Genomic DNA, 23,710 nt, shown 5'->3' with positions numbered 1-23,710 from the left:
GAGACAATCATATCATCTGCAAATCGGCATGATTTTTCTTCTTTTTCAATCTGTATGCCTTTACAATTTTTTTCTTGCCTTACTGCACTGGCCAAAACTTTCAGCACTATATTGAATAAGAGTAGTAAGAGTGGAACTCCTTGCCTTGTTCCTGATCATATGGTGAAACCATTCAGTCTTTCATCACTAAGTAGAATGTTAGCTGTAGTGTTTCTGTAGTTTCTCTTTGTCAAACTGAGGATGCTCCCCTCTATTATTGACTTGCTGGAAGTTATCATGAATTGGTGTTAAGTTTTGTCAAATGCTTTTTCTGCAATGATTGATATAATCATGTGATTTTTCTTCTTTAGGCTTTTAATATGGTGGATTACATTGTTTGATTTTCAAATATTGAAGCAGGCTTTCACCTTTTTTAATTTTTAATTTTTTAATTTATCAAAATACAATGTAGTTGATTTACCACATTTTCCTTATTCACTCATCCAATGATGGGCATTTAGGCTGGCTCCAACTCTTGGCTATTGTAAGTAGTGCTGTAATAAACATGGGGGTACAGGTGTCCCTTCGACATGATTTCCATTCCTTTGGGTATATATACACAACAGTAGGATAACTGGGTCATGTGGTAGAACTATCTGTAATTGTTTGAGGAAACTCTATACCACTTTCCATAAAGATTGCACCATCTTGCAGTCCCACCAGCAGTGTAGGAGGGTTCCCTTTTCTTTGCATCCTCATCAGCATTTATTATTGTCAGTCTTTTGGATATTAGCCAGCCTAATGGGAGTGAGATCATATCTTGAAGTGGTTTTGATTTGCTTTTCCTGAATGCTGAGTGATGTAGAGCATTTTTTCAAATGTCTGTTGGCCATTTGTGTATCTTCCTTTGAGAAATGTCTATTCAACTCCTTTGTCCATTTTTTAATTGGGTTGTTATTTTACTGTTTAGCTATTTGAGTTCCTTGTATATTCTAGATATTAATCTTTTGTGAGATGTATATTTTGCAAATATTTTCTTCCACTCTGTTGGTTGTTTTTTCGCTGTTAATTGTTTCTTTTGTTGTGCAGGTTTTTAGTTTGATACAATCCCATTTGTTTATTTTTCCTTTGGTTGCCTGTGCTTTTGGATGTATTCATAAAGTCTATGTCCAATCCTACTTCCTCAAGTGTTTCCCCTATGTTTTCTTTTAGGATTTTTTTTTGTTTCAGGATGTATATTTAGTTCTTTAATTAATTTTGAGTTGATTTTGGTATAAGGCGAGAGGTATGGGTCTAGTTTCACTCTTCTACATATGGATGTCCAATTTTAGCCTTTCACCTTTGGAACAAACTCTGCTTGGTCACAGTATATAATTATTTTTATGTATTGCTGGTATTCTATTTGCTAATATATATTAAGAATTTTCACATCTAAATTCATGAGGGATATTGGGCTCTAGGTTTTTTGTACTATCTTTGGTTCTGGTCTCACAGTAAAACTAGCTGCATAAAATGAGGTGGGAAGTGTTTCCTCTATTTTCTGAAAGAGATTTTATGTAATTGGTGTTAATTCTTTAAACATTTGGTAAAATTTTTCAGTAATGTCATCTGGGCTTGTAACGTTCTTTTTCAGGAGTTCTTAAATTACAAATTCATTTCTTTAATAGAGTGCTATCTAATTATTCATTTCATATTGGGTGAGTTGTGGTTGTTTTTTGAGAATTGGTCTGTTTTGTTTGTTTAAGTTTTCAAGTTTATGGGTGTAGAGTTGTTTTTAGGCTTTCTTCTAGCTTTATTGAGGTATAATTGACAATAAAAGTCATATTTATCTAAGATACACACCTTGATGTTTGATATATGCATAAATTGTTAAATGATAACCACAATCAAGGTAATTAACGTATCCATCACCTCGCACTGTTACCATTTTCTTTCAGTTTGTTTTCCCATGTTGATTGTCCATTCTTCTGTGAATTATACAGTCAAATAGTTTGTGCATTGTTCAGTTGAGGATTTATCAGAGAAGTTCATAATACTTTCTGTATAGTAATATTTATCACAGGATCTAGTACTGCTATTGTTCATGTTATTGTGCTAGATGTACTTTCTAAGTTATTCATCATCTTAAGATAGGTTTGGATTGTTTTGTGTTTTTGAATACTTTGTGTTCTGGAGTGCTGAAATTTGTTTCTACATTGCCATTATGCACAATAGAGTTAATCTCTGATAAGGGTCAAATTTTACATTAATTTCCAACTTAGGTCTTTATGTGCTACTCAGTAGTTTAATGCCATTTTCCAGACTTGGAGTTTCAATTTCTCAGAAGACTGTACTTATTTCTACATAGAGGTAAATTAGAGGCAATCTTCCTCTTCCTATTTTTCTACAAGCAGAGATTCTATCAGTAAGTTTCATAGAGTACTTCTTAGTGTAACTGCTTTTTCTAGGAATCACAGCCATAATGCTCCCTTTAATACAGATCTGAAGCCTCATATATTCTCTAAGAGTGGGCACTGAAATTCTGTTCCTTAAGGACTTCTAAGGTCCATATAACCCAACTGCTCTTGCTGTAGCATCAGTTTATTTTTGTAACAATTTGGTTTTTAACTTTGTCTTTGATTCTGTCAATCTGGACCTTTTTTCTTTTCCTTTTTCTTCTAACCTCGGCTATGTGTTTTCAAAATTTTTAACAAAATGGTTATGACAGTAGGTTAGTCTTTCACATTCCCATAACTTGAATTTTGATTTTTCCTCACTAATCTTCAAATGTGGAGATAACAATTATTCTAGGCCCTCTTCTGTCTAATGCTCCTTTCTCGATCTAATTCCGCCCACCTACTCTAGTGAGTGCCAAATGTAAATGTCTACTCCAAGACTCTCATGAGTAACATATACACTTCTGAGCACAGAATATTTCAAAAGAATTCAAGCTCCATGTGTTCAAATATAAGCTCCTGAACCTCCTTCAAAAACTTATTTTTCGAATGTTCTAAGACATTTTTTTGAATGTCTCCAATGTTTCAAGACAATGTCTTGAATAGTGTCCTTATTTTCTAAGTCTTGAAACACTGCAGTTTTTTGTTTTTGTTTTAAATGAAGTATTCATTACACTGATCATTTTAATTACTTTAAAAGTGCTTAAAGAAACTTTTGCTCTTTAAGAATGCTTGAAGACGTTATTGAATTCGTACAAGATTTCACCTAGGAGCAAGGGGGAAAACCCTCATTCGCAGAGGAATATTGCAAGGGCAGTTATGGGAGAAAATAAAGTGCCCCTCCCTGTTGTTTGATGGAGTGCTAGTCATTTCGGATTTTTAATTATACATTCCTACGATCTCATCACTTGGACATACCGATTTCGCCTGCTCCTTCCCACTGTTTTTTGTTTCTGTAATTACTTTCCTTGCCTACCCGGCACAGCACTACAGTCCCGAGAGTGCACTTAACGGCCAGAAGCGGATAATCAAAATCCCAACACTCAGTTTCATCGCGACCCACACGGTCCCCACGGAAAACAAGTACCAGAAGCGCTGGCCTATCAAAATCACCCCACAAATACCACAAGATGGGACACAGCCACGGTGACAGACAGACACAACCTCAGGCACTTTACAGCGACAGATCGCACAGACCGCAGAGGCCTCTACAGCGGCGTCCGAGTCGGGCACCGTCGCGCAACTTTCTCTGTGATACGGCCTCAGTCTGTAATCCAAAGAATGGCGCACGCGCAGGAAACAGCCTCATGCATGAAAACATAATCCCGTCTGCGGTCACACACTGGCTCCGGCACCCGGGGCTCCCAAGCACGAATTACTATCGTGCAATTTGAAACGCCACAAGGTACAAGCGCCCCGGTGGTCCATGCTCGCGGCACTGGGGTTTCCTCGTCCGAATTACCGCCAGGGTCACAATTCCATGCCTAAGGCTTTGGCCACTGGCCCAACCCGGGATCCTGGCGCCAGCCTCGCCCTGCTACCTCCAATCTCCCCCGACCCTCAGCGCCCGCGGCCGCACGAGCCTTCCGAGCCCTGCTTCCCCCGCGCGCTTGCGCACTCCAGACAGAAAAGATAACTTCCAGCTGGGGGGCGGGGCGGCGCTCGCAGCCTCCGCGGGGCGCGGGGCCAGAAGCCAAATGAAAACGTCCGGAATATCTGGCTTTTCTGATATTGGACTGCAGTTCCCTCAGGGGAGCAGGCCCGGATTCCCCTGAATAGAGCCGGTCACTCACGGGGTCATTGGTTGGACGCAGGATTTGCCCCCGCCCCCGCGCGCCTGCGCACTCCGACCGAGGCGGGCACTCTCCGGAATCCCGGCGCCGCGCACCGTAGGGCTTGGCGATCGTCTGTCTCGGGTGAGGCCTGAGCGCGGAGAGCCAGGCTCGGGCGTGGCCGCTGCTTTGCTGAGGGAAACGAGCCCGGGACGGGCCAAGCTCTGCAGACAGGACCGGGGGTGGGGAAAGGGTGCCTGAAGCCTCAGGCCAGTATGCGTTTCCCCGGGAGTGAGGTTCTGCAGTAACGGTGCCGGGCCCGGTTTGTGGGTGCGGCCTGTCGTGCAATTCGATACCCTGGGGCCCGCGCACCTCGGTCCCGCTTCAGCCACCTTAGGCCCGGCTGTAGAGGAAGGGCCCGAGGGGGAAGGCGGAGGTGGAGCCCTCGAATGAGGGTCCCCTGCAAAACGCTGGGATATAGATTCGGGGCGAGCCTCTGGGGGCTGGGAGGACCCGCTGAACAGTTCCAAAGAAGGCGGGGTGGGCAGCCTGGGTGTCCGAACTACAGTGTACCCAGAGCTGCGAACCCAGACATGGGTGACTGCGGACCTTCTCCCTTCTCCCTCTCGTTTCCATTCGTGCATGCAGGTGGGAGTCAGCCGGGTCCCGGGGAAGCGTGGAGGGTGGCTTCTGACCTAGTCAAGAAAAGCCTGGGGTGTCATGAACTCTGCCTGCTTCCCCAGCCCTGCCAGTTTCCGGAGAAGGCACTTGAGAAGGTGAAAGGAATCTCTGCTGCTCCTCCAAAAGCCAGGTTCCGTGTGAGTTTGTGCTGCTTCTTTGTTTCTGTGAAATGCGCTTGATTTTCAGGACACGGGATCATTTGATTTCCTTCTCTTGAAAAGCCCTGCCTAGGAAGGATCTATTAATTGATTTGGGCCTAGGATTTCCCGACCTAGTTAATGGCAGGGGAACTAACTAATAGGTTCCCCTGTCTAGTGACCACTTTATGCAGTTCTACAGTTAGTTAATCGTGTGCTCTTTGAGCACTGTGAGCACTCTTTGAGCACATTTTAGTTGCTCTGTGCACTCTTTCTAAGGATTCTGATGATATGGAAATACCCTTGCTGGAGGTTAATGTTCAGGCTTTGATTTTGACTGTGATTTGTTGAGGAATACTTTAGCGTTTAATATCTTTAATGATTCCGGAGTGGGAGTGGGTATTCCCCCCGCCCCCCGGGATCTATGAGTGGAGATTTTTGTTACCATCCAGATATGGTTTGAGGTTTGGCATCATGAATTTGTTTGGAGTATATCTTTGGATAGACAGAGAGGTGTACTGTAGTGGTTAAGAATTTTGAACCTTGGTAAAGAGGATCTGAATCCTGATTGCCACTGAAATCTGACTGAGTTTGGGCAGTCTCTCTGTGCCGCAGTTTCCTCATGTGTAAAGTCAGAATTGTAGTAGGAGGGGGGTACTTCAAAAAGTTCGTAGAAAAATAGAATTAAAAAGTAATGCTATTCTTTCCATGAACTTTTTGAAGTACCCTCATTTAATACTTCTTGGGGTAGTTTTGAGGATTCCATGAGTTAAAATCTGTAAATCTCTTAGAAAAGTGCCTGGCACATAGTGTGTCCTTAATGTTAGCTATTGCTGTTAAATGATGCTGCTTTGTCATTCCCTATCAGCTTTCTTTATTCTCGAGGGCAGTGAAAATGTGAAGTTAATTATGAGGGATGCTTGCAAGCAAGAAAATGCTCAAGTGGACCAGAACAAGGACTTGAACATGAAGTCTTTGGACTCTGTTTATGGGTTTTCAGCTGCAACACAAATGTTTTAAGATTATATACAGAATTGTTGTATATATTTGTAAATGCTTAATTTGGAGAAGGGAGAAGGATTTTAATGATATTATCAAAGTTGTACAAGCGCCAGCAAAATTGATCATCACTGGTTTAGAATCAAAGTCTGGAATAGCTGGGGATGATTTTTGGCGTTATTCTTTTACAAAATTAGTATCCAGCAATATAGAAACGGTTAAATCACACTCCTCCCTGTGGTGGAATGTTTCTCAATAATAAAAATTATACTCACTCATTTAAAAGGTATGTAATGTAATATTGAGAAGTATTTATTGTGGATAAGAATCTTCAAAAAATTGTGAAGTTGCGGGCCGGCCCCGTGGCTCACTCAGGAGAGTGCGGCGCTGGTGGCGTGGGGAGGCCGCGGGTTCGGATCCTATATAGGGATGGTCGGTGCCCTCACTGACTGAGCGTGGTGCAGACCACACTGTGCTGAGGGTTGCAGTCCCCTTACCGGTCCAAAAAAAAAAAAAAATTGCGAAGTTGCATATGAATCTATGTTTCTTTAATAAAAGTTTATAAGATATTTTGAAATAATTTAATATTTAAAATGCAAGTATTTAATAATTGGTTATTCATTGGAACTAAGGAGGGGTATGCTGAAATTTAAGCAGCTGCTGTGAAATAAGCATTTGTTTCTGTCTGCTGTGCATACTGTCTGCTAATCACTTTGGAAATGCCATGAACCAGGATCGTGATCCTTCACAGAAGGATCTCAGGGTGTTGAAGGGTACAATGTTTAGGAACTCGTGGGAACTATTTTTTTAGTCACACTGATTTCTCTTGTCACCATTTATGTAGGCCTCCTTAATTACAATTTTATTTTATGACTATCCTCCCACTCATTAAAAAAATTTTTTTTAAGTGGAAATAGCTTTTTCATATATTTCTGATGGTAGAATTCATGCAGGCTTGTGAAATATTTAGTAACTAAAGAACCTATAAAGAAGAGAATTAAAATTATCAATGGTTCCAACATCCGGAAATAATCACTATTAATATTATAGAGCATATTTTCCCAAAATATTTTTATAAGCATGTGTTTTTGCGTATGGTTTTATTTCTGAATAACATAGTAATACTAATTGAAAATTTGAAAGAAACCAAGGCCTCTAGTTCTTAGTTTAAAAGAGGAGTTGTGCTCTCATGGATTTTATAATACTTCCAGGGATGTATGGGGAAAGGTGAAATCTCAGCGATCCCCTTCTGGTTTGACAAACCTTCCAAATATTTACAATTCTTAAGATTAGAGAGATTTTAGTTAAGTTGAGAACTATAGTTATGATTCTAAAATTAATTTTAAAATCTCAGAATTGAAATTAAGAGGTTTTCTATCCATTAATGTCTTTTTCACTTTAACAATTTTAAAAATCTGATATGTTTGTAAACTGATTTTTTTCTTTCAGTATATCTTGAATATTTTCCATTTTTTTTCCTAAAATTTGGCACTTAATGACTACCTTAATGTTCTATTTTATGGATGTTTTGTAAATTATTCATATTTAAGAAATCAGTTACTGGGCAGGAATATTCAAAACTGCCCGAGCAATTCCTTCAACAGGCTTTCTGCCTCCTATGACTTGATTAACTTTTCACCGCAAAGTCATGTGGATTTCAGAGATAGGAACATTTAGAAATGTGACATTGACTTTCACCAGGTGGGGCAGAAGTACATGAAGTATTTGGCAGTATTTCTGAAGGATTGCTTTTGACTCGTTGAGTATGAAATATATAGCTCTGCTATTTTATGCTAGGAGCTTCATTGTTCAATTGAGTAAGAGTTTGGGAAATGAATTAATAATTTCCTAGAAAACTTGGCTTAGAAAAAACAAGATTATTTCAATCTCAGAGAAGAAAAAGACTTGTGCAAGGAAGGTCAAATCTGAGTATACTACATAGTTCAGTTGGTAATGGTGTTTATGGGGTTAAAATTATATAAGCTGAATATTCATTTAAGAAAATTCATCTGAATATTTGTTATAGAATAAGACCATATTGGAAGGATAAAGGGACTGCAACGATACATATGTGGGGAGGGAATTCACTTCCTTCATAGCAGGAAGTGAACAGATAATAATTAAAACCGAAGATTCAGAAGTAGCTATAGGGCTGGCTGGTTAGCTCAGCTGGTTAGAGCGTGGTGCTGATAACACCAAGGCCCGTGGTTCAATCCATGTACTGGCCAGCTGCCCCCCCCCCCCCGATCCCCCCCCCAAGTAGCAATATTAGCATGTTTTTTAAATGTATGGAGTTTAAATGCCAAAAGAGGTGAAAATTGTTGCCTCTAGATTTGTAAGATGGCAGGGTGGCGGGGATGGAACTGTTGGGGCATTTTGAAATATTCCTTGCACAGCTGTTTTTAATTTATGTCCCACGTATAAGTGATACAAAATTTTAAATTTCTAATTAAATAATTGAGAGACTCCAGAGAAGAACAAAATAAAGATTACCTGGGATACCATCAAGTAGAAGTAACAGGAAATTTTATTTCAATTTATAGATTATTTTATGCGTATACATGTATGCATATATATGTAGTTTTCCTGTTAAAATACAATCACATTACAATACTATGTTCCAACCTGTTATCTTTCCCAACAATATGTAGTTACCATCTTTCCATGACATCAAATAAGAATTTTACTTTCATTTTTAATGGTTTAATTTATCATTGTGTGAATGCATAATAATTTATTTGATATTGTTGGAGGATATTTAGGTTCTTTCCAGCTTTTTTCATCCTGTTATAAACACTTTCTACCCACACATCATTTCATTCTTTCTATATCATACCACTGAGTATCCATTTCCCTAAAACTTTAGTAAATATAAGGTATCATCAGTTTTTTAAATCTGCTAGTTCAATTCCTTTAATATGCCTCTCCTTACTTACTGGTGGGTTTGAACTAATGAATTGTTGGGTTATTTCTACTTTCTAGAGAACTATCCACACTCAGATTTCAAAAATTCAATTCTCCCCAGTCTGGGTAACAAGAAAGACTGAGTGGTAATTGATGTCATGCAGGCAGTATCGAGGATGCTGAATAGGGAAATAGTGAGTGGTGAGCTCTGAGGATTCTGGGAATGGTAGTTAAGCCTGGAGTAAGGGATCCCCATGTGCAACTGCAGTGTTGCCTTGGTAAAGGCTGCTAGGCATGGTCTATACAGGTGGTTCTCAAAGTGTGGCATCTGGACCTGCAGCATCAGCATCACCTGGGAACTTTTTAGAAATGCAGATTCTCAACCCCAACCCCATACCTACTGAATACCAAAATCTAAGAGAGGGGCCTGGCAATCTGTGTTTTAACAAGCCCTCCAGGTGATTCTGATGCATACTAAAGTTTGATTCCCCCGACTTTGCTGCCTATTATTATCACCCAAGGGAGATGTTATAAAAATCTGAGGTCTTAAAAATTCTGATTCCCAAGTCACACCCTGTACTAATTAAATCAAAATGCCTGTACTAATTAAATCAGAATGTTTGGGGGTGGGAGCCAGGCATCAGTGTATTTTTAAAAGATTCTCTAGGTGATTACAATTTGTAGCAATAGTTGGGAAATTCTTGTCTATGCTGTTTTCTGTCTTCAGGTTGTAGGAGGCCAGCCAGATTCGTAAGTCTATGAAGGAAGTTCTGGTTTAGATGGTATAGCCCCTTCTCAGCTGGGAAGGTGGGAATGGAGCTACAAGGATCTGCTCAGACAGGTCTGTGCAGTCAATTCTCAGGTCCAGATCAGCCTCCCTGGGGTAGGTGGCAGGGACTAACTGGAAGCCCTCCTGTGGAAGTGTCTGGGCATGTACTTCCATGCAGGAGAGTCTCTGCTTTGCGTCTTTTCCTTGTGCAGCTGATTTCCCTTTGGTTTTGGGGAAAACCACATGATGATATGTCATATTTAGTAATATTTGTCTAAACTACCTCTTACCTCTCAGAACTTGTCTGTGTGTTGGGGGCGGGGGTTGCGTGTAGGAATGGAGAAGTAGTATAGGTTTTTAAAATTTGGAAGGTCTGAGACAATTCTGTTCTCATGGCTCTGCATTCTTCCCCTAGTTCTGGCTTCTGTGGACTCTGCTTCTCCAGTAAATGAACCTTGAGGAAAACTGACCAGTTCTCAGAGTTCTAAAATCATGGCTCATGTAAGTTGGTGTTTCTCTCCGTTTGAAACTCTGTCAATTTTTTTTTAGGTTTCGTGAACATTCTCATTTGTTATTCTGGAAAGTCCTAACAGAGCTCCATCCAATAGCTGCTCTCCAGCCTGTCCCATTCCAGTGAGGGATGGAGCCAGGCAGCCAGGCCCCTCCTGTGTGCCTCTCTCTTCTCTGTTCGTGTCCACGTGTACATTGACCAAATCATTCAGTAGCTCCTGTGTGTTTGGTCTTTGTCTAGAGCAGAGATGGAGGGCCGAGCCCGTGGCGCACTCGGTAGGGTGCTGCGCTGGGAGCGCCGCGACGCTCCCGCTGCGGGTTCGGATCCTATATAGGAATGACCGGTGCACTCACTGGCTGAGTGCCGGTCACGAAAAACCAACAACAACAACAACAACAACAAAAAATTAACTTAGAGCAGAGATGGAAATGAAATGAAGTCCCTAGAGAGAGGCGTTTGATCTGAGACTCTTAAGACCAGAGAATACCTTAGAATAGCACTGTCCAGAAGAATTATAATGGGAGGTAGATATGTAATGTTGAATTTTCTATTAGTCACATTTTAAAAGTATAGAATAATATGCAAAGCACATATATAATCTTAAATATTTTAGTAGTCACGTTAAAAAAGTAGAAACAGGTGTAATTAATTTTAATATGTTTTATTGAACCCAGTATAATCAAAATATTATCATTTCAAAGTTTAATCAATATAAAAATCATTGAGATATTTTACATTCTTTTTTTTCCCAAAGTCTTTGCTATCTGATGTATATTTTGCACTTAACAGCACATATGAATTTGGACTAGCCACAATTCAGATGTTCAATAACCATGTTACTAAGCTAGCATATTGGGCATTGCAGCTTTATAGACTTTATGTAATGTAAATTCTAAATATAATTTAATCTATTTAAACGTATAGAAATATCTAAATATAATCATTATGAAGTCTAACATATCCATAAAATGGGTTATTGTATAGTAAACTGGAAATATTCAAAAAGGATTTGTTATATGAAGGAAAAATACTAATCCTGCAATGCAATACTAAAGTTAGGTCTGGAAGAAATTCTTTAATTTAATGCATACTCTGCTTTTTAAAAGTAGAGATTTTGCAGTTCATTTTGGGGAAAAAATTCCACTAATTATTTTTTTTTAGTCCTTAAAGAAAAAGAAGATAGAGTAAATCACATTTATTGAGAAGGTTTGGGGGACTTTGCAAGCAGTATTCTCATGAATTTATTTCAGTTAATTGGGAAATTCTGGTAATTACCCAAACATGTTAGGAAATAAATACAATTAGGTATCCCATACTACATATGAAGTTTTGGCTATAGCAAGTGGTGGGCAAACTATAAATATGACAAATTTGGTGAGCCAAATTTGGTCCATGGTCTGTTTTTGTACAGCCTACAAGCTACATTTTGAAAGAATTGTTAAGAGAAAAAAGAATATGCAATAGAGACTGTATATGGCATGCAAAGCCTAAAATATTGGCCCTTTATAGAAAATGTTTGCCAACCCCTGGTCTACATTAGTAGAAATCTTCAAGAACATGTAGATATTCTGCTTCAGTCACACTCGTTTCCTCACTGCCACCTAACCATGTCATAGGCGTCCAGCCCTAGCCTATTTATTTGGTATATGAAATGAGCATATATCATTGAGATCCTTCTTCGATTTTCAAAATGCTTTCTTTAACCTTACAAATAATACGTGGGTTTCTCATTTCAGGATTTGGTGATGTTCAGAGATGTGGCTGTCGACTTTTCTCAAGAAGAGTGGGAATGTCTGAACTCATATCAGAGGAATTTGTACAGGGATGTGATATTAGAGAACTATAGCAACTTGGTATCACTAGGTAAGCTTATCTGTATCAAGTAATTTAGAAATTCATTGGACTGAATTTCATGGACTGAATTTCAGGGTCTTTTTAAAAACTAGTTGAATATCAGGGCCGGCCCGTGGCTCACTCGGTAGAGTGCGGTGCTGATAACACCAAGGCCACGGGTTCGGATCCTATATAGGGATGGCCGGTTTGCTCACTGGCTGAGCGCGGTGCTGAAAAACTAGTTGAATATCTACTTTGTGGTTTAGGAATAGGCACCTCTATTAAGCTTTCATCTTCCTCCATAATTCAATGACCTTCGTTTGTCTTTTCTGTTATTACGTCTCTTTAATGACAACTGGATATAAATTCTTAGGCACTCACAGCAAAAACATTGTCAAAGAAATCTGGCTTCATATTATGCATGGACTCACCTGCAATGAGAAGAGGAAAACAGAGGTGTCTGATTCTACATACCTGTTAAAAGAGCTGGTACAATGTATATGATGCTGGGTTGAACCAACATTTGTTAAAACTCAAGTGAACATATTTAGTTTCCTGCAACAGATATATTTCAACTGCTTTGTGATTAAAAATTATAAATACACGAACTTTGCATTGAACATTGGATGAATATCCTGACAAAAAAACTTATTATTTTCCTCTTAGTAAAATAATATGGAAAAATAGCAAAATAGTGCCGAATTAGCATAGATGGTGCTTATTTTATACGAGGCAATCATCTAAACACTTACATGAAGTCAAACCTCACAGCAATCCTATGTATACAGATTACGATTATCCCTTTTTACAACTGAGAAAACTGAGGCAGAGAGATTAAATTATTTGCCCTAGTGACCCATGTGACAGAAGCAGGATTTGAAATCAGTGCTCTCAACTATTACTTCCTCTCAAGAGACAGGGCCTGTATGAGTTTAAATTAAAATAAGGTCATGTCCCCTACTTCTCTGTTCTTGTTTCTCCTTGTGATCCCAAAGTAACTCTGATATGAATATTTTTCAGTCCTGATAGCCTTCTTTGTTCCAAAGTCTTGATCAAATGAATTCTTTCTTATTATGCTCTTTTATTTTCTTGCAAGCAGGTTGTTCCATTTCTAAGCCAGACGTGATTACCCTATTGGAACAAGGGAAAGAGCCCTGGATGGTTGTGAAAGATGAGAAAAGAAGATGGAGCCTAGGTGAGTAAGTGCTAATCAGGCAGAGGTAAGCTGTTATGGCATCATGCAGACGTGCTGGTTGGGGCGGAAACTCGCCTCTTAGATGTTGATTGTGAAGAAGAGACCTGAAACCTGGGAAGAAAACTTAGAACTTAAATTTCATTTGTACTTACCACTTGTTTCTTATCTCTCTTATTTCCTTCCCATTTCAACAGGTGGAAGCTTTCTTCCTTGGTGAAAAGCATTTTACATGTATTTTTGATTTAATTCCTTTCTAGCTTATCTTTTGTATTTTAACTTTTATGTATTTATTTCTTTATTGCCCTCTTTTTATGGAGTCATTATAGTAGGGGAGTCATAGTAACCAAGTAAACAAATAAATGGATTACTAAATATTTTAAAGTGATTACGTATTATGAAGAAAAGTGAATAAGATGAGGATTTGGAGAATTATAATGAGTGAATGGGTTAATTTTAGATAGGATGGTCAGGGAAGAAGAGCCAATTTGAAGAGGCTTCAGTTGGCCAAAGATGGGACCATTTGAGCATCAATACGTGTAATAACTGCAGTGTATTATAACACATAAAATATGATTAATTCATGAATTCTTAGTGACACTAACACCAAAGTGTTCACCATTAGAAGCTACTAGAGAGCGAACTTATTTGGAAAACATAAATTTAAAGAAAAAGAAGCATTTATCATGTCTTTCTTATGAAACTGTACCAATAGGTAGTAGATGGAGGTATGTTTCTCTTAATAAAAGTATTCAGTGAATAAATGAAGAAGGAATGATAGAATATTAACATTTTGGAACCCACCGTGAACTATAGGATCTAGGTATTGAACATCAGTGCATCACAGAAATAAGAGACAATCAGACATTATGTTTTCCTAATGAAAGAACACACTATCATCTGTGAAGTAACTTTGCCAATAAGATTGGTCCTAAGTATGATCAAGCTCCTAAAGTCAAATACCAATTTATGGGAAGAAGATAGAGGAACATGCTCTACACCTTGGGAATGTAGTTAGGAAAACTCAGAATATGAGAAACTGTGCAATCAAAACCAGTTTCTTCAACAAATAAATTACAGGGGAAATCAAAAGATGATAGGAGAACCTATAGATTAGAAGAGATGTAAAAGACATGTCAACCAGTTGTACTGGATGGACTTTGGATGAATTATTACTTCGGAATTGTTTTAATTTTTATTTAACAGACAGTTGGAAGTGTGGACACTGATTTTTGATGATATTAAAGAATTACTGTTTATTTTTTTAGGTTTGGATAATGGCATTGTGGTTATGTTAAAAATTCGTTTTGGATACAAATAGTGAAATAAGTACAAATGAAATTGTATTTCTGGGATTTGCTTCAAATAATGTGAGGAAAGTGGATTGGGGTGTGCACAGGCCAGGATTGATCGTGGGTTGATGGTTGTCGGTGCTGATATTGTTCTGTCTACTTTTGTGTGTGTTAGAATAAAGATTTCTTTTGGAGTTATTGGGAGATAGAAGAAGAAAATAGATGAGGCAATGGTGAAAATAGGTATAAACAGTTTTTTGGAGGAATTTTGCCATAGAAGGGAAGCAGACACAGTACAGGGAATGTATTTTAAGATGTGAGGTATTAGAACATGTTTAAAGGCTTAAGGAATAATTTCAAAGGAGTAAAATTGATGAAGTGGAGAGAGAAGATAGTTTTATAAGCAATAGCCTTCAGTAGATAGGAAAGAGTGGAACCAATTTATGAAGAAAAATCATGCTTATGATGAGGATTCAGACACAGGTTGACTGGATAGTGTGGGGAAGGCGTGACTACATACTTTTCTTTTTCAATTGTTTCTGATTCCTTGGTGAAATAAGCAGTAAGATTATGATCACAATGTGAGGATTACTCAGTATTTCATTGAAATTCAGTATGGATTATTCAGTATTTGATTACTATTGATTCTCAGAAGTACAGTTCTGTGGTCATAGGTTTTTAAGATCTCTTGATATACTAACTCTGATGTTAATGTAGTTAAAATGGCCTTGGTCATAAATATTCCGTATCCCATATCATCTTGAATCAGCAAAAAAAAAAGGCAATTAAAGACATCATGCCTCAGGAAACATTAGACCTCAGGAGACAGTTTTATGACCAGATAATTTGTTCCTTGTTTTCTTTTTAATTAAAGCAGATGCCCTGCAAATGGAAATAACACTTCTCCTTTTATATTGATCTAAGATGGGCTAGTATTTTGTTTTCACATTACCAGTGTTTACTGAAATAAAGCCCCTTGATTCAAGAGAATCCAAACTAATATTTGGTTTATTAATTTTTTTTTCAGTTTTATTTATATTTATTTGTGTGGGGTACAGTGTGTTGTTTCAATACATGCATACACTGCACAGTGATTCACTTAGGATAGACAGCATAGTTTTGTACCTGATAATCCACCACTTCTCCCCTCCACTTCCCTCCCAACCTCTGGTAACCATTATTCTACTCTCTACTTCTATGAAAACAAGTTTTTTGTTTTTTTTTTAGTATTCCGCATATGAGTGTGGTTTATTAATTTTCAACAGTTAAATATTTTCTATAATATCTTACAAGGTAGAGCATTAAAATTTCCTACCATAGGCCAGTCTTTTGATTTGGCCTGACCTTTAGTTTCAGTGTAGGTCCAGCCCATTCTGTCTTGATTAAAGCACGTATAGCACATAGGCTATTCTTTTCAGTTTGAATTTCTTTGAAGTAGAACAAGAACATAAAGATATTCGTGAAGCAATCTGAGTGCAGAAATCCTTCTTGAATTTTTGTTTTCTATCAATCTTTTACTATTTTCTTGCCAATGCCTGCTTTTACAATAATGCAATGTGCATTTATAGCCAGTACTTCCTAAACATTCAACTTAGTTTTCGTAGAAATGATTATCTTTAAACATTAATAATTCTAGTTGCTTGCAGGCATAAGAACTGGCATTGACAGATTTTGGAACAAACATGGACTGACTCTTTGGTAGCATACAGCTCCATTGTTTATAGTGTAGCTTCCTAGTTGAGAATGTTCAAGATGGCACGGTCTTTATTTGGCTTGTCAGTTCAGTGGGGGCCATAGGTGACAGTCTCAGGGTTTACTATATCAAGACTGGGAATGTTTTGCTTGTTTTTTTAATGAAAACCTTCAAATTTTATAGGATACATTTTATAACTTGTTCTCATTTGTTTGCATGTTAGTGAATATGGACATTTTGTCCTAAGTTTGTTTATGCTTATATTTATTTTGTGCATTGTCTGCTCACTTGATTCCATTACTTTTTCCATTGTTTAATGTTTCATATGCCAATTTGTATGGGCTTTTATGCTGTGAACGTTAACACTTTCTCAATTTTCTTAGCCTTTTATTTTGATTTTGACTATTTCAAGAAAGGAATATTTATGAAATGAATTTATCTCAATGGGAGATAATGAAAAGAATTAAAAGCCATGGCTTGACGTCTCCTTTTACAGAAAGATTGTTAATATAAAAAGTTTTAGGGACAGGAGTGTCCTCATGAGGTATATTTCAGGCAAGTGACAAAAGCCACCTCTCTTTAGCTTGGTTGTGAAAGGGGGACAGAGTTCACTCATGACTATGCAAAGTAGTAATTGAGGTGCAGTGGAGATATCTGCAGGTATAAATGGAGAGGCAACTATAAGTATAGTCAAGTGTAAAGAAATCACTCTTTTCCATTTATATATCTGACTGAGATAGCTTACAGGTGTTGGTTTCCCATCTCTGTAGTAAGTGATAAAAAGAGACTATTTAATGAATATATTAAGATGTAAGATTGGAGGCAGGGTAACATATTCAATAATTGTTAACTTATTATGGGAATTTATTAATTAACAGTTATGATGTCGGTTATCCTTTATCCGAAATGTTTGGGACCAGAAGTGTTTCAGATTCTCATTTTTTCAGATTTTGGAATATTTTGCAGAATCCATACCAGTTGAGCATCCCTAATTTGAAAATCCAAAATCTGAAATACTCCAATGAGCATTTCCTTTGAATGTGATGTTGGTGCTCAAAAAGTTTCATTTTGGAGCATTTTGGATTTCAGATTTTCAGATTAGGGATGCTTAACCTGTATGATGGATTTGTTACTCAGTGGTGAGTGAAAAATTGTTTCTGCTTTTGGGGAAGTTTAAGGTAAGAAAATAAAGAGAATAATAAGTGGGGAAATTAATGAATAACAACAAAATTGAGAAGAGTATTAAGAAGCAAAGAAGAAGTGATTGGGATGGAAAATAAAGGATATAAATTAGGTGAAGTCAGCATAGATAGTTTTTCTGACTTTTAAGATGGTGCCTGATGGGTGAAAGAAACTCAACCATGCGAATTCAAGTCAGGAATCCTGGGAGATTTATTAGCCAGTGTAAAGCTCTAAGGAATGGAAAGATTGTGACATGTTCTTGGAGCGTAAAGGAAGCAAGTGTCATAGAGACATGGGGAGCAAAGGGAACAGTGGCTTGAGTTGATACCTTATGGTAAACAGATCATATTATTCATGATAAAATATTTGTACTTTATTCTAATTGAAAAGAGAAATCATTAAAAAAGTTTAAGTAGTGATTCTCAAACTTTGATCTGCATCCAAATAATCTAGTCTTAACTCATTATTTTCTTTATTCCTCTCAGCTTTTTTTCAAATTACATGATTATTTTAGAGGTTTTTTGCCCATGTACTTTAACTTGGCTTTACTTTTTGTTGTTTTGTTTTTTTTCTTTTCTGTTACAGAGTTTTTATTTGCTTATTTATTTTGTCAAAAATAGGAAAATATCATGTGTTTATTTTCTCTTTCAGATTTGGAATCCAGGTATGAAACTAAAATGTTATTTCAAGAAAAGAGTATTTACGAAATGAATTTATCTCAGTGGGAAATAATGGAAAGAATTAAAAGCAATGGCCTTGATGACTCCTTTTACAGAAAAGATTATGAATATAAAAAGTTTGAGGGACAGGAGGTTCCTCACAAGGTATATTTCAGGCAAGTGACAAAAGCCACCTCTGAAAAAATGCCCACTTACAGAAAATTCACATCTCTTACTCTATGTCAGAAAAGTAATAACAGAGAGAAACCCTATGAATGTGGGGAATGTGGGAAGGCTTTTAGAGTACGCCAACAACTTACTTTCCATCAGAGGATTCATACAGGTGAGAAACCCTATGAATGTAAAGAATGTGGAAAAGCCTTTAGACAGTGTGCCCACCTTAGTCGGCATCAGAGAATTCATACTTCTGACAAACTCTATGAATGTAAAAAATGTGGAAAGATCTTTACCTGTGGCTCAGACCTTCGAGTACATCAGAGAATTCATATTGGTGAGAAGCCCTATGAATGTAAGGAATGTGGGAAGGCCTTTAGAGTGCGAGGACAACTTAATCTCCATCAAAGAATTCATACTGGTGAGAAACCCTATGAATGTAAGGAATGTGGGAAGACCTTTAGACAGTATGCACATCTTACCCGACATCAGAGACTTAACATTGCTGAGAAGTGCTATGAGTGTAAGGATTGTGGACAGGCTTTTCTGTGCAGTACAGGTCTTCGAATACATCACAAACTTCACACTGGTGAGAAACCCTATGAATGTAAGGAATGTGGGAAGGCCTTTAGAGTGCGGCAACAACTTACTCTCCATGAGAGAATTCACACTGGTGAGAAGCCCTATGATTGTAAGGAATGTGGGAAGACCTTTAGTCGTGGCTATCATCTGACTCTTCATCAGAGAATTCATACTGGCGAGAAACCTTATGAATGTAAAGAATGTCAGAAGTTCTTTCGTCGTTACTCAGAACTCATTTCACATCAGGGCATTCATATTGGAGAGAAGCCTTATGAATGTAAGGAATGTGGGAAGGCCTTTAGACTGTTCTCACAACTTACTCAACATCAGAGTATTCATTTTGGTGAGAAACCCTATAAATGCAAGGAATGTGAGAAGACTTTTAGACTGCTCTCACAACTTACTCAACATCAGAGTATTCATACTGGTGAAAAACCCTATGACTGTAAGGAATGTGGAAAGGCCTTTAGACTTCATTCATCGCTTATTCAACATCAGAGAATTCATTCTGGTGAGAAACCATACAAATGTAAGGAATGTAAGAAGGCATTTAGACAGCATTCACACCTTACTTACCATCAGCGAATTCATAATGTAACTTAATAATTATAGAACCCTTCCATTATGAATTTTGTGTTAAGGAATATTAGTAAATATAAAGGAAAAGTTTTTGAATGTAAGAATCCGTTTTGCTTCTTGCTGATAACTTAGCCTAAGAGGTTTTATTTAAAGGAAAGACTAATGACAAAAAAAAAAAAAAAAAAAAAGGGCCGAGCCCGTGGCGCACTTGGTAGAGTGCTGCGCTGGCAGCGCGGCGACGCTCCCGCCGCGGGTTTGGATCCTATATAGGACTGACCGGTGTACTCACTGGCTGAGTGCCGGTCACGAAAAAACGACAAAAAAAAAAAATAAATAAAAAAATAAAGGAAAGACTAATTAATTTAATAGAAGGTTTTTTTTATCACCATTCAAACCATGTTAAACTTTAGGAAATTCATTCAGGAAAAGAATTTACTAAAGGAATGAATGTGGAAAAGCTTTTGACCTTACATGTTATCATCTTTTTATTCTTCCAACTGTGTAGTATACCTATGAAGGTTGCCAGGGCACCAACTCATTCTGAAAATTGATAAATAAAAGGAAAGAAAAGTCATTTAGCCTATATTTCCTGTATGAACTGTATTTCAGGGCAACAAGAAGTTGATGAGTAAAGTTCTTCTTTATTAGAGAATTCAGCTAATGAATGCAGAAAGAATTATAGAATTAGGAAATTCTATTAGAAAAACCATTTTGGAACACATAATAAAATATTGGATCTAGGCATAGACTCCCAGTAGAGGTTAAGACCATTAAGTGAAAGGTTGACCTGAACTTTACAGTAAATAGATCAGGCTAACAACATCCGAACTTACTGATCAATCTTAACCTCAGAAAAAGTAGGACAGTAAAACTTTATGTGTCCCCCTAGTGTGATACAATGAGATATACATGTCTTGCAAAAAATACTGAACCTGAATTTAATTAAGCCTCAAGATCTAACTACTAGTTTAGAGAAAATTCAGAGAATGGAAGAAAAGTTACATGACATCAAGAAACAGTTAAACCTGAAATGTATATAATTATGCAAGAGGAATGACCTGGTTTCTCAGCCAATAAAATGGCATTGAAAAAAGGGAGTTGGAAATCTTAGATATTGAAAGAGACTTGAGACATCAATGAAATGCAGTGAAAGAGTGGTTCTTATTTAGATCATGAGTTGAAAAAGCTTGTAAAAAAAGACATTTTTACAATTGGGAAAATGGGAATATTGATAGTATTAGATAATATTAAGAAACTATGTTTTTGTTAGGTCTGAGAATAGCATTGTGGTTATGTACAAAATGTCTTAGAGATAAATTCTGTAGTTTATACACATAAGGTGATATGTCTGGAGTGTCCTTTAATACGCTCACGCAAAAGAAAAGTGTGGATGGATGACAAATTTGGCACAGTGATGGTAAGCTGAGTCTTTGGTACTTGGTTTTTATTTGTTTTTGCTATTCTTTCTACGTTTATGTATTTGAAATTTTCTATAATGTTCTTTTAATGATAAAATTAACCATGAAATTATATCTAGTTTGAAGTGAATGATTTTTTAAAAAATATCTACATATCTAAACCTGGATGTTGCCAAAGCTCTACACAATGGGATATTAAATACACTATAATGTATTCAGGAAGTAAGATTGAAGGTCCAGACTTTATCTAGTTTACTTCTCTATATCTATCACAGTACCTGTCCCATAGTAGGCACTTCATATGTTTAAAGAATGAGTAAAAGAAAGCAATTACTACAACTAAGTGTGCAAATTAATGACCTAGACCTGCAGTGTCTAATATGGTAGTCACTAGCAACATGTTGAGCACTCAAAATTGAGGTATTGAGCACTTGAAATGTGGCTAGTCCAGATTAAAATGGTGTTAAATGTAAAATACATGTACACACAAAATTTCGAAGACTTAGTTCTAAAAAGAGAATGGTAAGGATCTCAATTTTTTATAGTGAGTACATATTGAAATATTTTAGATATGTTTGTTCAAGTAAAATACATTAAAATTAATTTCACCATTTTTTGTTTTTTAAATGTGACTGTTGGAAATTTTATAATTGTCTTTGTGGCTCACATACTTCCATTGTCAGCATTGGTATAAACAATAAAAAAGTAGACTTTAGCCAAAGCTGTTTTCTTTTAAAAGTCAAGACCTTGGCAGTTTTGATCAAGTAATGCAAATAAGAAAAGTGACACAATTACAGCTATATGTCACAAAAGTGACAGCTATGGATTTAAAAAATTATAAGTTGCTATGCGATATATATGTAATGGGAGTGTATATGTATGTAAAGTGTGTGTATGTGAATATATGTATATATACTGTGAATATATGTACACACACAGTATATGTATTTAAAAATATTGAAATATCTAGAATTATTTTCTGAGGAAAAGTATCAGAATTGATTTGAGATGCTGAAGAAAACCTGAGTAGACCAATAAAGAAGGTAAGATTAAGACTTAGAAGATATCCCTTCTAAAAATATATTTGGAATCTGATTTTTTTTGTAAGTAAAAACTTTGAAAGATTGGTAATTACTGAGTTTTTCTATCGTATTATTCTACAAGACTAACCTAAAACTAATTATAAAACTAGATGAGGAGGGCCCACAAAAGCAAAATATAGGCGGCTGACCAGTTAGCTCAGTTGGTTAGGAGAGGGTGTTGTAACACCAAGGTTCAAGGGTTTGGATTCCCTCACCAGCCAGCTGTAAACACTATAATAAACACACACAGTATGGACACTTCTAACTTCTATTAACAAATTGCATCCAGCAGTTTATCTACTTAAGTACAGAAAGTCATCTATGTGGAACGTCTTGGACCTGATCCATCCTGCTTTAATTATACATCTAGATTTTAGGCATTCTACCTTCAGAACATCATAATGATAGTGAAAGAGGTATGATCCTGCCCCAATATCTTCTCAATGCTGCCCCCCCTTTTTTAGTTTTACTGTATATGTATTTGAGAATGGAATAAGTTCAGTGTATGCAAAATTATAACCCAACACTTTAAAATTACCTTCTCAAAAGTAATAAAGGCTGAGAGTTCTCATAAATGATGATGTTAGTCAGACTTCAGTGAATTCCACTGTAGTCATCCATTATTGCACTGCATTTTCCTGCTGTGGTTGGGAAGCCGTGATGGTCAGTGTATTGCATCATTACATGACCGATCTTTCAAGTTTTCTTTAAACATAATACAGAATCAAATTTAAGTGTGTTTCTACTCCCAACTAGCATTTGTATACTGAGGTCTTCAGTATATGGCAATCAATCCAACATTTCTCAGATGGAACATGAAACTTTATAGTATTTGAAACCATTTCACAGAAAACACTAGTACTTGGTGGTGCTTTTAAAAGAGTTATGTGGTTAAATGTGCATATTAAGTACTGCATATTAAAATTAATCAATTTTTTAGAAAATAAAACTGTAAGCTTATCCAAAGAATGAAGTAATGAAAGTTTATTTGACTTTATTTAATCTAGTGTATGTATCTCAAGTGCACTTTACCATGTAAATTTTATTCTCAATGCCTATGAGTGTGTTTGAGATATGAACCCACTTTAGCAGGTACTGCTGTAACCGAAATAGGTGACTGCAAGAGTTGAAAGTTTAGACCTTAGGCTAAGTGGATAGCTGTGTTAGAGGGTGAGTGCAAGGTATGTTTCCTGGATGTGGTATGGTGTTCTGCAGTCACCTATTCTTTCTGATTATTGGACTGATGCTTTTCTGCAGAAATTAAAGTTTCTAAATCAATCCTGTACCACAATGAGAGTGAACAACCTATGACTATGTGCAACAATACAGATAAATCTCAAAAGCATGATTTTGGGCAAGAGAAGCCAGGCATAAAAGAGGAGATACTGCGTTAGTCCATGTCTTTAAGATACAAAAATTGAGAACTTTTCTATGTTGTTAGAAGTCAGGATGGGGGGGTGGGGGGGGAGTTGCAGGGGTGCAAGGTGGGAAGGGTAGTGATGGAAAAAGCAGTTGGGGGTTTCTGGGGATGCCAGTAATGTTTTGTTACTTGATTTGGGTGCTGACTACACTGATGTATTCAGTTAGTGAAAATTCATGAAGCTGTACATATATTTGTACACTTTTCTGTATGTAATAGTTTAATTAAAAGTTTTTAAATGTAGAAAAACCATGAGTTCATAGTGATACTTCCAATTCAAATTTAATATCACATGACATTTTTACTTTGTTCTTGTATCTTTTTCTTTTACACTGAAAATCTTGTTTTTTTTAACAACGCAATCATTGCTTCATTCTATAAGAGGTATAAAATGGTTGTAACAACATAATAGCAAAT

The 23,710-nt window shown here is 37.0% G+C and overlaps 1 protein-coding gene across 7 annotated transcripts; it reads left to right on the top strand.

The window, feature by feature from the left end:
- The first annotated feature begins 4,286 nt into the window (after positions 1–4,286).
- Positions 4,287–19,430, top strand: LOC134388656 (zinc finger protein 30 homolog). 7 transcript variants are annotated; one of them, XM_063111878.1, is made up of 6 exons: positions 4,287–4,330; positions 4,835–5,004; positions 10,092–10,177; positions 11,924–12,050; positions 13,117–13,215; positions 18,031–19,430. In XM_063111878.1, exons 3-6 carry the CDS (start codon positions 10,169–10,171, stop codon positions 19,395–19,397), a joined length of 1,602 nt encoding a protein of 533 aa, XP_062967948.1. In that variant the 5' UTR covers positions 4,287–4,330; positions 4,835–5,004; positions 10,092–10,168; the 3' UTR covers positions 19,398–19,430. The 7 variants fall into 7 exon arrangements, with proteins under 7 accessions (XP_062967948.1, XP_062967950.1, XP_062967947.1 ...); XM_063111880.1 differs by having other exon boundaries at positions 4,298–4,330; positions 4,930–5,004; XM_063111877.1 differs by lacking the exon at positions 4,287–4,330 and adding an exon at positions 4,344–4,428.
- The last annotated feature ends 4,280 nt before the right edge of the window (positions 19,431–23,710 follow it).

The sequence above is a fragment of the Cynocephalus volans genome, chromosome 10, assembly GCF_027409185.1.
Source record: "Cynocephalus volans isolate mCynVol1 chromosome 10, mCynVol1.pri, whole genome shotgun sequence".
NCBI lineage: Eukaryota > Metazoa > Chordata > Mammalia > Dermoptera > Cynocephalidae > Cynocephalus > Cynocephalus volans.
This window is presented reverse-complemented; position numbering and strand designations above follow the sequence as displayed.